We start from the raw sequence: 15,282 nt of genomic DNA, 5'->3' as shown, positions 1-15,282 counted from the left end.
TATAGAACAACTCAGGGTAAACTTCTGAATTTCAGTGTTTTGTTCCACAATATAAGGTCTTTGTAACACTTTCTGGGTCTAATGAAAAATCTGTGTCTTACTTGTACTTTATCCTATAGATGAAAAGGTTAAACCAAATACTCTCATGGAAAATGTTGAGTCATTCAAAGGTGAGTGAAAGTTTATACAGAAAAATCATTTTAACAAAATGCTGATGCTTTTCTGTTTTGCTTTTAAATATTTTATTCCCATCATACTGACATTGTTAGTTCTTTTAGTATATTAATGGTATCTTTCATTTTGTGATCCACATTAGTTTGGGGTGTATACTTTTTAGCACAACTATTATTTATCATGTCTTGGTAAAATATCTTGTACTCTCTGAATATTTTCAATAATGCATATCACTTTTCCATCGTTTAAACAGCCAAAAATCTATGTTACCACAATAAGTGGCAGAAAAAAACATTGGCATAAATCTTTTTATAAATAACATTACACAGGAACTTCCCTGGTGACTCAGACAGTCAAGAATTTGCCTACAATGCAGGAGACCCAAATTCAATTCCTGGGTCAGGAAAATCCCCTGGAGAAGGGAATGGTTACCACTCTAGTATTCTTGCCTAGAGAATTCCATGAACAGAAGGGTCTGGTGGGCTACAGTCCCTGCGGTTGCAAATAATTGGACATGACTAAGCAGCTAACACTTTAACTTTTTTTTTTATCACATGGGCAAATTAAAAGTAATATGAACACTGTCATTACAGAATTATTTCTATAGCCATTTATATTAGTTGTTTTAAGCCTCTATACAGCTACCATTTCAGAGTGTTGATTTATCCCATTTTTATTAGCATATTCAAAAAATTTTTCTCTCTAGAATTAAGATTGAGTTCTATCTGATATTTCCTTAGTCTTGACTTAGCATTGGCCAACCCTGTTCTTAATCCTACAATTAAACTCAGATGATGTTCATAATTTAGACTCATTCATCATGCTTAAGTTTTTCATCAGTCATTATTTTCATCTTTTCCAAGGAGCCAAGATTAATGCTGATGAAGTAGATGGTGTTTTGAAAAACATAGGGATAGAACTCACACCTAAGGAACGCTGGAAGCTGCTTAAAACTCTACCACTTACTTGTGAGTATTTATGATACTGTTTTTGTCCTCAGAGGAGCTTAGGGTGAGTGTATTTATTGTTGGGGTAGGTAGGAATCATTAAACATTTATTCAGTGTATATTTATATTCAACATGTTTAATGAGCACTTCTTAGGTTATCGGATTAAACACAGAAGTTCTTGCCTTCATGGAGGCTATTGTCAGAGATAGAGCTTACTCCATTGGGATTGAGCTTAAGAACATCATAAATGAATAAAGATTTTTAAATTGATTTTTTTTAATTTAATTTAGCATTTTAATCTTGAAATGTCTAATAGAAAAATAAGGAGGAAAAAGAGGAAGTCATGTTAAAAAGGGTCAAATCAGAGAGACTGAAAGTTTCAGCCTAGTAAAGAAAGTTTAGAACTTTCTCTATCCCTTAACTTTATTCTTAAAACCAAGGAAGATAATGATGTGTGGATGAGAAATTAGATAAATCTAAAAGGCAAATCATGTAACATTATTGTCTTTATAAAATAATCTATTCTCTTCTTATGAGTTGCTGTATCACATTTCTGTGTTAACCATAATGACTTCTCTTGTAGATGACAGAAAGTACTATCAAAAACGGTTGCTACAGGGTTTAAAGACTTTCCAAGGTGAGTGTTAAGAATAATAAGTCAAGTGAAAATGAAGTTTTTGACCTTTGTATTTCCTTTTGGAAATCCTTTTAATTACTTAATGGTAGTAATAGCTAATTTCTCTTGAGTGTAGTGCCAAGCACTGTTCTAAATACTTTACATCTACTAACTCATTTAAACGTCACAGAAATCTGTAAGTTAGCTTCTTTTGGGCTTCCCAGGTAGCTCAGTGGTAAAGAATCCACCAGCTCAGTGGTAAAGAGATGCAGGAAATGCAGATTCAATCCCTAGGTTGGGAAGATCCCTGCAGGTGGAAATGGCAACCCATTCCGGTATTCTTGCCTGGAGAATCCCATGGACAGAGGAGCCTGGAGGGCTACAGTCCATGGGGTTGCAAAGAGTCAGATCAAATGAGTGACTGAGCACACACACTAGATACTTTTCCTAAGTCAGGTACCATTTTACAGATAAGAGATGCTAACTCACTTGCCTAAGGTCACTCCATTTGAACTTGGGAGGATCATGATTTGAACCTACATTCTTAACCGCTCCCTTTACAGGGAATCTTCCCTGGTGGCTCAGATGGTAAAGCGTCTGCCTACAATGCGTAAGACCTGGGTTCGATCCCTGGAATGGGAAGATCCCCTGGAGAAGGAAATGGCAAAGCACTCCAGAACTCTTGCCTGGAAAACCCCATGGACAGAGGAGCCTGGTAGGCTACAGTTCATGAGATCGCAAAGAGTCGGACACGACAGGATGGGAAGATTCCCTAGAGAAGGAAATGGCAAAGCACTCCAGAACTTTTGCCTGGAAAGCACCATGAACAGAGGAGCCTGGTAGGCTACAGTTCATGAGATCGCAAAGAGTCGGACATGACTGAGCAACTTCACTTTCACTTCCTTAACTGCGCTATTATATTGAACAGTTAGGTTATTAATCTTTTTTATTCCCCTTTATGACTTACAGTTCAAGTTTAGATAACTACTAGGTTATTTCCTGGGAGATAATTTACTATTATAATGACAAGTTTCAAACTCAGTAGCCAGAATTGTGGCTAGCATTTCAGACATGTTTCTCTATTATTGATAATAAATGAATGATGACTAATAAGTCTCATTCATTTGCTTTAGATGTCTATGACAAATTTTAGCAGAGTGCCTCATAACATGTAAAGGAGATGTTTGTCTTCTCAGTCCCCACCCTATCCTCTGCTACCTTGGTTTTCTATTTTCCTTGAACATCTGCATTGCAACTTTGCTTTTCTCCCTCCCATTAGGGTTTGGTGCGTAACACTTAACTAAATCATTTTTATTTTAGGCATGATTTTAATCATTTCTCATTTCATCTCTTAATCAAGGAGGACATGTTTTAGAAAATAAACTAGGAACCACTTTGACAAACCTGAACTCTGAACTTGAAAATAAAGAATTAAATGATCTATGTAACTATTTGGAAATTGACAGTGAGTATTTAATTTACCACTTGTGACTCCTTTCAGAAGAGCCTTTGAAGTCTTATTGTAGCATCCCAGAGTATACTTGTTCAATTTCATTTAGAAAGTAAGAAATTCTTATAGAGTTATGATTTTCAAGGGGGATAAATATGGCTTCTGATTATTATTCTCAGTATTGTCAGAGATCCAATAAGGGCATTGGTAGATTAAGATTCAACTAGGAAAAACAAAGAAACACTTCAGGAAAAATAGCAGAAGCTACTGAAATAGATGTTGAGAAGGGTCGGAGATTGACAAAGTAAGAAGGTAAACAGAATTTGGAATTGTTTGACAGGTAATATACAAAGAGAGATGATCATATTTCCATTTAGCAAATACGAGTATCAGGTTGAAATAGTCAGTGATATCTGATTTGAGACCAATAATATGGCAGCAGAGAGATATCTTTTAGATTAAAAAGACCATTTAGGAAAAGCATTAAAGATCTGATTTAGCATGTTAAAACACCTTCTTTAGAATTCTATAAGATAGTTGGATATAAAAATCAACAAAAGTTTCTCTATGTAAATAATGACAACTTAGAAAATTTGATGGAAAAAGTGATCCTAATCCTAATAGCAATAAATATTTTATCTGTATCTGATTATCCTTTGTATTTCAGATAATGGAAAAGTTCCTCTGAACTCCCTGATGAACACAGCAAGTTTATTTTCTGGTGAGTGAGAAGTGATGATGACAAGATATAAAATCAAGATATTTTGCCATAAGAACATATCATATTTTAAATATATATTCCAATATTCTGAACATTCAGAAAACTAAGATCATGGCATCCAGTCCCATCAGTTCAGTTCAGTCGCTCAGTCGTGTCTGACTCTGCAGGCCCATAAATCGCAGCACGCCAGGCCTCCCTGTCCATCACCAACTCCTGGAGTTCACCCAGACTCACATCCATCGAGTCAGTGATGCCATCCAGCCATCTCATCCTCTGTCGTCCCCTTCTCCTCCTGCCCCCAATCCCTCCCAGCATCAGAGTCTTTTCCAATGAGTCAACTCTTCGCATGAGGTGGCCAAAGTACTGGAGTTTCAGCTTCAGCATCATTCCTTCCAAAGAAATCCCAGGGCTGATCTCCTTCAGAATGGACTGGTTGGATCTCCTTGCAGTCCAAGGGACTCTCAAGAGTCTTCTCCAACACCACAGTTCAAACCCATCAATTCTTCAGCACTCAGCCTTCTTCACAGTCCAACTCTCACATCCATACATGACCACAGGAAAAACCATAGCCTTGACTAGATGAACCTTTGTTGGCAAAGTAATATCTCTGCTTTTGAATATGCTGTCCAGGTTGGTCATAACTTTTCTTCCAAGGAGTAAGTGTCTTTTAATTTCATGGCTGCTGTCACCATCTGCAGTGATTTTGGAGCCGAAAAAAATAAAGTCTGACACTGTTTCCACTGTTTCCCCATCTATTTCCCATGAAGTGATGGGACTGGATGCTATGATCTTCATTTTCTGAATGTTGAGCTTTAAGCCAACTTTTTCACTCTCCACTTTCACTTTCATCAAGAGGCTTTTGAGTTCCTCTTCACTTTCTGCCATAAGGGTGGTGTCATCTGCATATCTGAGGTTATTGATATTTCTCCCAGCAATCTTGATTCCAGCTTGTGCTTCTTCCAGCCCAGCGTTTCTCATGATGTACTCTGCATGGAAGTTAAATAAGCAGGGTGACAATATACAGCCTTGACGTACTCCTTTTCCTATTTGGAACCAGTCTGTTGTTCCATGTCCAGTTCTAACTGTTGCTTCCTGACCTGCATACAAATTTCTCAAGAGGCAAGTCAGGTGGTCTGGTATTTCCATCTCTTTCAGAATTTTCTTTTTTTTTTTTAATTTTATTTTATTTTTAAACTTTACATAATTGTATTAGTTTTGCCAAATATCAAAATGAATCCGCCACAGGTATACATGTGTTCCCCATCCTGAACCCTCCTCCCTCCTCCCTCCCCATTCCATCCCTCTGGGTCGTCCCAGTGCACCAGCCCCAAGCATCCAGTATCGTGCATCGAACCTGGACTGGCGACTCGTTTCATACATGATATTTTACATGTTTCAATGCCATTCTCCCCAATCTTCCCACCCTCTCCCTCTCTCACAGAGTCCATAAGACTGTTCTATACATCAGTGTCTCTTTTGCTGTCTCATACACAGGGTTATTGTTACCATCTTTCTAAATTCCATATATATGCGTTAGTATACTGTATTGGTGTTTTTCTTTCTGGCTTACTTCACTCTGTATAATAGGCTCCAGTTTCATCCACCTCATTAGAACGGATTCAAATGTATTCTTTTTAATGGCTGAGTAATACTCCATTCTGTATATGTACTACAGCTTTCTTATCCATTCATCTGCTGATGGACATCTAGGTTGCTTCCATGTCCTGGCTATTATAAACAGTCCTGCGATGAACATTGGGGTACATGTGTCTCTTTCCCTTCTGGTTTCCTCAGTGTGTATGCCCAGCAGTGGGATTGCTGGATCATAAGGCAGTTCTATTTCCAGTTTTTTAAGGAATCTCCACACTGTTCTCCATAGTGGCTGTACTAGTTTGCATTCCCACCAACAGTGGAAGAGGGTTCCCTTTTCTCCACACCCTCTCCAGCATTTATTACTTGTAGACTTTTGGGTCGCAGCCATTCTGACTGGTGTGAAATGGTACCTCATAGTGGTTTTGATTTGCATTTCTCTGATAATGAGTGATGTTGAGCATCTTTTCATGTGTTTGTGAGCCATCTGTATGTCTTTTTTGGAGAAATGTCTATTTAGTTCTTTGGCCCATTTTTTGATTGGGTCATTTATTTTTCTGGAGTTGAGCTGTAGGAGTTGCTTGTATATTCTCGAGATTAGTTGTTTGTCAGTTGCTTCATTTGCTATTATCTTCTCCCATTCTGAAGGCTGTCTTTTCACCTTGCTAATAGTTTCCTTTGATGTGCAGAAGCTTTTAAGGTTAATTAGGTCCCATTTGTTTATTTTTGCTTTTATTTCCAATATTCTGGGAGGTGGGTCATAGAGGATCCTGCTGTGATGTATGTCAGAGAGTGTTTTGCCTATGTTCTCCTCTAGGAGTTTTATAGTTTCTGGTCTTACGTTTAGATCTTTAATCCATTTTGAGTTTATTTTTGTGTATGGTGTTAGAAAGTGTTCTAGTTTCATTCTTTTACAAGTGGTTGACCAGAGTTCCCAGCACCACTTGTTAAAGAGATTGTCTTTAATCCATTGTATATTCTTGCCTCCTTTGTCAAAGATAAGGTGTCCATATGTGCGTGGATTTATCTCTGGGCTTTCTATTTTGTTCCATTGATCTATATTTCTGTCTTTGTGCCAGTACCATACTGTCTTGATAACTGTGGCTTTGTAGTAGAGCCTGAAGTCAGGTAGGTTGATTCCTCCAGTTCCATTCTTCTTTCTCAAGATCGCTTTGGCTATTCGAGGTTTTTTGTTTTTCCATACAAATTGTGAAATTATTTGTTCTAGCTCTGTGAAGAATGCTGTTGGTAGCTTGATAGGGATTGCATTGAATCTATAGATTGCTTTGGGTTGTATGCTCATTTTCACTATATTGATTCTTCCAACCCATGAACATGGTATATTTCTCCATCTGTTAGTGTCCTCTTTAATTTCTTTCACCAGTGTTTTATAGTTTTCTATATATAGGTCTTTAGTTTCTTTAGGTAGATATATTCCTAAGTATTTTATTCTTTCTGTTGCAATGGTGAATGGAATTGTTTCCTTAATTTCTCTTTCTGTTTTCTCATTATTAGTGTATACGAATGCAAGTGATTTCTGTGTGTTGATTTTATATCCTGCAACTTTACTATAGTCATTGATTAGTTCTAGTAATTTTCTGGTGGAGTCTTTAGGGTTTTCTATGTAGAGGATCATGTCATCTGCAAACAGTGAGAGCTTTACTTCTTCTTTTCCAATTTGGATTCCTTTTATTTCTTTTTCTGCTCTGATTGCTGTGGCCAAAACTTCCAAAACTATGTTGAATAGTAATGGTGAAAGTGGGCACCCTTGTCTTGTTCCTGACTTCAGAGGAAATGCTTTCAATTTTTCACCATTGAGGATAATGTTTGCTGTGGGTTTGTCATATATAGCTTTGATTATGTTGAGGTATGTTCCTTCTATTCCTGCTTTCTGGAGAGTTTTGATCATAAATGGATGTTGAATTTTGTCAAAGGCTTTCTCTGCATCTATTGAGATAATCATATGGTTTTTATTTTTCAATTTGTTAATGTGGTGTATTACATTGATTGATTTGTGGATATTGAAGAATCCTTGCATCCCTGGGATAAAGCCCACTTGGTCATGGTGTATGATCTTTTTAATGTGTTGTTGGATTCTGATTGCTAGAATTTTGTTAAGGATTTTTGCATCTATGTTCATCAGTGATATTGGCCTGTAGTTTTCTTTTTTTGTGGGATCTTTGTCAGGTTTTGGTATTAGGGTGATGGTGGCCTCATAGAATGAGTTTGGAAGTTTACCATCCTCTGCAATTTTCTGGAAGAGTTTGAGCAGGATAGGTGTTAGCTCTTCTCTAAATTTTTGGTAGAATTCAGCTGTGAAGCCGTCTGGACCTGGGCTTTTGTTTGCTGGAAGATTTTTTATTACAGTTTCAATTTCCATGCTCGTGATGGGTCTGTTAAGATATTCTATTTCTTCCTGATCGAGTTTTGGAAAGTTGTACTTTTCTAAGAATTTGTCCATTTCTTCCACGTTGTTCATTTTATTGGCATATAATTGTTGATAGTACTCTCTTATGATCCTTTGTATTTCTGTGTTGTCTGTTGTGATCTCTCCATTTTCATTTCTAATTTTATTGATTTGATTTTTCTCCCTTTGTTTCTTGATGAGTCTGGCTAATGGTTTGTCAATTTTATTTATCCTTTCAAAAAACCAGCTTTTGGTTTTGTATATTTTTGCTATGATCTCTTTTGTTTCTTTTGCATTTATTTCTGCTCTAAGTTTTAAGATTTCTTTCCTTCTACTAACCCTGGGGTTCTTCATTTCTTCCTTTTCTAGTTGCTTTAGGTGTAGAGTTAGGTTATTTATTTGACTTTTTTCTTGTTTCTTGAGGTGTGCCTGTATTGCTATGAACTTTCCCCTTAGGACTGCTTTTACCGTGTCCCACAGGTTTTGGGTTGTTGTGTTTTCATTTTCATTCGTTTCTATGCAAATTTTGATTTCTTTTTTGATTTCTTCTGTGATTTGTTGGTTATTCAGCAGCGTGTTGTTCAGCCTCCATATGTTGGAATTTTTAATAGTTTTTCTCTTGTAATTGAGATCTAATCTTACTGCATTGTGGTCAGAAAAGATGCTTGGAATGATTTCTATTTTTTTGAATTTACCAAGGCTAGCTTTATGGCCCAGGATGTGATCTATCCTGGAGAAGGTTCCATGTGCGCTTGAGAAAAAGGTGAAATTCATTGTTTTGGGATGAAATGTCCTATAGATATCAATTAGGTCTAACTGGTCTATTGTATCATTTAAAGTTTGTGTTTCCTTGTTAATTTTCTGTTTAGTTGATCTATCCATAGGTGTGAGTGGGGTATTAAAGTCTCCCACTATTATTGTGTTATTGTTAATTTCTCCTTTCATACTTGTTAGCATTTGTCTTACATACTGTGGTGCTCCCGTGTTGGGTGCCTATATATTTATAATTGTTATATCTTCTTCTTGGATTGATCCTTTGATCATTATGTAGTGACCATCTTTGTCTCTTTCCACAGTCTTTGTTTTAAAGTCTATTTTATCTGATATGAGTATTGCTACTCCTGCTTTCTTTTGGTCCCTATTTGTATGGAAAATCTTTTTCCAGCCCTTCACTTTCAGTCTGTATGTGTCCCCTGTTTTGAGGTGGGTCTCTTGTAGACAACATATGTAGGGGTCTTGTTTTTGTATCCATTCAGCCAGTCTTTGTCTTTTGGTTGGGGCATTCAACCCATTTACGTTTAAGGTAATTACTGATAAGTATGATCCCATTGCCATTTACTTTATTGTTTTGGGTTCAAATTTATACACCGTTTTTGTGTTTCCTGTCTAGAGAATATCCTTTAGTATTTGTTGGAGAGCTGGTTTGGTGGTGCAGAATTCTCTCAGCTTTTGCTTGTCTGAAAAGCTTTTGATTTCTCCTTCATACTTGAATGAGATCCTTGCTGGGTACAATAATCTGGGCTGTAGGTTATTTTCTTTCATCATTTTAAGTATGTCTTGCCATTCCCTCCTGGCTTGAAGAGTTTCTATTGAAAGATCAGCTGTTATCCTTATGGGTATTCCCTTGTGTGTTATTTGTTGTTTTTCCCTTGCTGCTTTTAATATTTGTTCTTTGTGTTTGATCTTTGTTAATTTGATTAATATGTGTCTTGCGGTGTTTCGCCTTGGGTTTATCCTGTTTGGGACTCTCTGGGTTTCTTGGACTTGGGTGATTATTTCCTTCCCCATTTTAGGGAAGTTTTCAACTATTATCTCCTCAAGTATTTTCTCATGGTCTTTCTTTTTGTCTTCTTCTTCTGGGACCCCTATGATTCAAATGTTGTAGCATTTAATATTGTCCTGGAGGTCTCTGAGATTGTCCTCATTTCTTTTAATTCGTTTTTCTTTTGTCCTCTCTGATTCATTTATTTCTACCATTCTATCTTCTAATTCACTAATCCTATCTTCTGCCTCTGTTATTCTACTATTTGTTGCCTCCAGAGTGTTTTAATTTCACTTATTGCATTATTCATTATATATTGACTCTTTTTTATTTCTTCTAAGTCCTTGTTAAACCTTTCTTGCATCTTCTCAATCCTTGCCTCCAGGCTATTTATCTGTGATTCCATTTTAATTTCAAGATTTTGGATCAATTTCACTATCATTATTCGGAATTCTTTATCAGGTAGATTCCCTATCTCTTCCTCTTCTGTTTGGTTTGGTGGGCATTTATCCTGTTCCTTTATCTGCTGGGTATTCCTCTGTCTCTTCATCTTGTTTAAATTGCTGAGTTTGGGGTGTCCTTTCTGTATTCTGGCAGTTTGTGGAGTTCTCTTTATTGTGGCGTTTCCTCGCTGTGTGTGGGTTTGTACAGGTGGCTTGTCAAGGTTTCCTGGTTAGGGAAGCTTGTGTCGATGTTCTGGTGGATGGAGCTGTATTTCTTCTCTCTGGAGTGTAATGAAATGTCTAGTAATGAGTTATGAGATGTCTGTGGTTTTGGGGTGACTTTGGGCAGCCTGTATCTTGAAGCTCAGGGCTGTGTTCCTTTGTTGCTGGAGAGTTTGCTTGGTATGTCTTGCCCTGGAACTTGTTGGCCCTTGTGTGGTGCTTGGTTTCAGTGTCGGTATGGAGGCGTTTGATGAGCTCCTGTCAATTAATGTTCCTTGGAGTCAGGAGTTCCCTGGAGTCAGGGTTTGGACTTAAGCCTCCTACTTTCAGTTATCGGTCTTATTTTTACAGTAGTTTCAAAACTTCTCCTTCTATACAGCACCATTGATAAAACATCTATGTTAAAGATGAAAAGTTTCTCTACTGTGAGGGTCACTCAGAGAGGTTCACAGTGTTACATGGAGAAGAGAAGAGGGAGGAGGGAGTTAGAGGTGACCCAAATGAGATGAGGTGGAATCAATAGTGGAGAGAGTGGGCTAGCCAGTAGTCACTTCCTTATGTGCACTCCACAACTGGACCGCTCAGAGATGTTCACGGAGTTATACAGAGAAGAGAAGAAGGAGGCAGGAGACAGAGGTGGCCAGAAGGATAAAAGGGGGAAATGAAAAGGAGGGAGACAGATCCAGCCAGTAATCAGTTCCCTAAGTGTTCTCCACCGTCTGGAACACACAGAAATTCACAGAGTTGGGTAGAGTAGAGAGGGGTTAGGGAGGAGATACAGGCAACCTGGTGGAGAAAACGGAGAGTCCAAAGGGAGAGAGAGCAGTCAAGCCAGTAATCTCATTCCCTAGTGAAAAATGGGTCCTGAAGATTGGGTTCTTAAAGGTACAAAATTGGTAACAAATACATAAAAGCAAAAATTAAAAATCTAGAGTAGTGTTTGGAATTTCAAATTGCGATGTTAATGAAAAGAAGAAGGAAAAGAAAGAGAGAAAAAACGAACAAAGAAAAACAAACAAGGTCGCGAAAATTATAAAGAAACTACAGGTACAAAATTGATAACTAATACCAAAAAGCAAAAATTAAAAATCTAGAGTAGAGTTTGGAATTTCACAAATACAATGTTAAAAAAAAAAAAGAAGAAGAAAAAGAAAGAGAGAAAACAAACAAACCAACAAAAACAATGTTGCAAAAATTATAAAGAAAATACAGGTACAAAATTGATATCAAATACCAAGAAGCATAAATTTAAAATCTTGAGTAGAGTTTGGAATTGCAGATATACAATGTTATATAAAAGAAGAAGAGAAAGAAACAGAGGGAAAAAAAAGAAAAAGAAAAAAAGTCACAGAAATTATAAAAAAAAAACCTATAGGAACAAAATTGATAACATATACCAAAAGGCTAAAATTAAAAATCTAGAGTAGAGTTTGGAATTTCAAAATACAATGTTAAAGAAAAGAAGAAGGAAAAGAAAGAGAGAAAAAACGAACAAAGAAAAACAAACAAGGTCGTGAAAATTATAAAGAAACTACAGGTACAAAATTGATAACTAATACCAAAAAGCAAAAGTTAAGAATCTAGAGTAGAGTTTGGAATTTCAAAAATACAATGTTAAAAAAAAGAAGAAGAAAAATAAAGAGAGAAAACAAACAAACCAACAAAAACAATGTCGCAAAAATTATAAAGAAAATACAGGTACAAAATTGATATCAAATACCAAAAAGCATAAATTAAAAATCTTGAGTAGAGTTTGGAATTGCAGATATACGATGTTCTACAAAAGAAGAAGAGAAAGAAACAGAGGGAAAAAAAAAGTCACAGAAATTATGAAAAAAACTATAGGTACAAAATTGATAACGTATACCAAAAGGCTAAAATTAAAAATCTAGAGTAGAGTTTGGAATTTCAAAAATACAATGTTAAAGAAAAGAAGAAAAAGAAAAACAAAAAACAAAAAACACGGTCAAAAAATTATAAAATATATATATGAAGTTTGCTGAAGAAGAAAAAAAAATAGGGTCTTTTTTTTTTGCAAAGTAATAGTTATAAAAGTGAAAATTAAACGACAATAGAGGACTTAAAATTTAAAAAAAAAATAAAAAAAAGAAAGAAAGATTGATCGTAAAAATAGTAAAAATATATCTAGGTCTTTCTCTGGTTTTGTTGTGAGTATTGTGGGTTCAGTTCATTTTTGGCTAGTTCCTTGGTCTGACTTATATTTCTTATATTTCTCAAGATCTATCGTAGTAACCACAGGGTTTTAATCTATGGCCTGTAGCTTCCAAGGCGTTTCCCTCTGTTATAGCTTCTTCTGTTTGCTGGTCTCTTCAGTGTCTGGTTCCCGTCCTGACACAAAGGGGACGGTGGAGGACACTATTTTTTTTTTTTTTTTTTTTTTTAGGCTCACTTGTTCAGCCGCGCTGTGGGGAGGGAGGGAGGGATGCTGCAAACAGATAACACTGGCGTGTGCTCGCAGTGCCTCAGCCACACTGGGTCCGCCCCGCTCACGGCGCGTGTAGCCTCCCTGCCCACACTGCTCGGGCTCTAGGTTGTTCCGCCGGGAACAATCAGAGGCCGGCCCTGGGCTGAGCTCCCAGGTCCAAGCTGCTCAGGTTCAGGCACTCGGGTAGTCCTCAGAGGCACAGACTCGGTTGGGCCTGCATTTTGTGCTCTTCCCAGATCCAAGCAGCTCAGGTGATGAGGTGTTTGGCGAGCGCCAATGCTGCGACTTAGCGCCTCCCCGCCACTCGTTTATCTGGGTGTAAAACCAGCGCACCTTCTCAGGCAGATGTTGACTGTCCAGACCCCCAAGAAGTTTTAGTTAGCAAAGAAGCCTGCTTACAGTTTTATAGATAGTGTCTCTCTGGGGCTGCGATTGCCCCCTTCCGGCTCTGGCTGCCTGTCACTGGAGGGGGAAGGTCTGCAGCCAGCTATCTCTGTTCAGTCCTTTGTTCTGTGCGCGGGCCTGGCGGTATCTTAGGTTAGGGCTGGCTTTTCGCGTGGTAGATATCCCACAGTCTGGTTTGCTAGCCCAAATTATTTCGCTCAGATAGCGCTCAGGACATTCGGGCCCGAATCTTACTCTAAGAGACACAGCCCGCGCCGCGCTTCCCTGCCCAGCCCCCGCTTGCTAATGCCGTGTGCAGGCGTCTGCGCTGCTTCTCTGCTGGGGTAGTTACCGTAGGGCTCACAATCTGTGATTTTTAATTGTTTATTTATCTTTTTTCTCCCTTTTATGTTGCCCTCTGTGCTTCCAAAGCTGGGCACAGATTCGGCAGTGAGAAGGTTTCCTGGTGTTTGGAAACTTCTCTCTTTTTAAGACTCCCTTCTCCGGACGGAACTCCGTCCCTCCCTCTTTTGTCTCTTTTTTTGTCTTTTATATTTTTTCCTACCTCCTTTCGAAGAGTTGGGTTGCTTTTCTGGGTGCCTGATGTCCTCTGCCGGCATTCAGAAGTTGTTTTGTGGAATTTACTCGACGTTTAAATGCTCTTTTGATGAATTTGTGGGGGAGAAAATGTTCTCCCCATCCTACTCCTCCACCATCTTGCCTCCTCCCCTCTTTCAGAATTTTCCACAGTTTGTTGTGATCCACACAGTCAAAGGCTTTGGCATAGTCAATAAAGCAGAAATAGATGTTTTTCTGGAACTCTCTTGCCTTTTCCATGATCCAGCGGTCCCATCACTTCAGACTCACCCAGACTCACATCCATCGAGGGAATGTGATGGGGGAAACAGTGGCTGACTTTATTTTTCTGGGCTCCAAAATCACTACAGATGGTGATTGCAGCCATGAAATTAAAAGACGCTTATTCCTTGGAAGGAAAGTTATGACCAACCTAGACAGCATATTAAAAAGCAGAGACATTACTCTGCCAACAAAGGTCCATCTAGTCAAAGCTATGGTTTTTCCAGTGGTCATGTATGGATGTGAGAGTTAGATTATAAAGAAAGCTGAGCACAGAAGAATTTTTGAACTATGAGTTGGAGAAGACTCTTGAGAGTCCCTTGGACTGCAAGGAGATCCAGCCAGTCCATCCTAAAGGAGATCAGTCCTGGGTGTTCATTGGAAGGACTGATGTTGAAGCTGAAACTCCAATACTTTGGCCACCTGATGTGAAGAGCTGACTTGGAAAAGACCCTGATGCTGGGAAAGATTGAGGGCAGGAGCAGAAGGGGATGACAGAGGATGAGATGGTCGGATGGCATCACCAACACAATGGATATGGGTTTGGGTGGACTCCGGGAGCTGGGATGGACAGGGAGGCCTGGTGTGCTGCAGTTCATGGGGTCTCAAAGAGTCAGACACGACTGAGCAACTGAACTGAACTGAACTGAATATTCTGAAATTACACACATCTCATTTTACCAATATACTGATGTTTGTTTTTAATATACCAATATACTGATGTTTGTTTTAAGTATATATATATTTTTTATTATCTACAGTTTTAGAAGTATCATTTTTTAAAAAGAAGTCTATTTTATTATAAGCTGGCTGGCTTGTCCTCATTGTTTTAAGAGCACTAATTGAAGCATTCTTTTGGCAAGGCTTAAAGGAAACATCTACTTTAATTCCTTCTTGTGATGCTCTGCAGTTACAAAAGCTTCATTGTATCCTTTCTCCTCTGCAGTTACATCTGTAGCAAGTTAAGATACTGTTGTTTTATTATAATTTTTTAATTTAGAATTGTTATATATGAAAATGTTCACTTATCATGTCTCCCATCTTTTTAAAGGTAATAAGATTAATGCCAAGGACACACAACTTTATCTGGAAAATATAGGTATTGAATTAACAAAGAGTGAAAGTGAGGAGCTATTGGACACACTGCCATTGGATGGTAAGCATTTCAGACGTTGCAGTGAATTTTGGAGAATCGTAGAGTTATGCATTATGTGCATTGAATTCTAGAAGTATAATTGTTTAACATCATATTAAAAGTTA

At 37.9% G+C, this 15,282-nt stretch overlaps 1 protein-coding gene across 15 annotated transcripts in view; it reads left to right on the top strand.

The window, feature by feature from the left end:
- Window positions 1-15,282, top strand: part of EFCAB3 (EF-hand calcium binding domain 3) — a 177,653-nt gene that overhangs the window by 35,767 nt on the left and 126,604 nt on the right. For 12 of the 15 annotated variants that reach the window (XM_044938820.2, XM_044938816.2, XM_044938817.2 and 9 more), the window contains 6 exons: window positions 120-170; window positions 1,038-1,142; window positions 1,707-1,760; window positions 3,100-3,204; window positions 3,857-3,910; window positions 15,074-15,178. In XM_044938820.2, coding sequence (XP_044794755.2) covers window positions 120-170; window positions 1,038-1,142; window positions 1,707-1,760; window positions 3,100-3,204; window positions 3,857-3,910; window positions 15,074-15,178 — 474 coding nt within the window. Of the gene's footprint in view, window positions 1-119; window positions 171-1,037; window positions 1,143-1,706; window positions 1,761-2,422; window positions 2,455-2,519; window positions 2,667-3,099; window positions 3,205-3,856; window positions 3,911-15,073; window positions 15,179-15,282 lie in introns of those variants that run through there. The other 3 variants (XM_044938828.2, XM_044938827.2, XM_044938826.2) reach the window with 3 other exon arrangements.

The sequence above is a fragment of the Bubalus bubalis genome, chromosome 3, assembly GCF_019923935.1.
Source record: "Bubalus bubalis isolate 160015118507 breed Murrah chromosome 3, NDDB_SH_1, whole genome shotgun sequence".
Taxonomy (NCBI): domain Eukaryota; kingdom Metazoa; phylum Chordata; class Mammalia; order Artiodactyla; family Bovidae; genus Bubalus; species Bubalus bubalis.
This window is presented reverse-complemented; position numbering and strand designations above follow the sequence as displayed.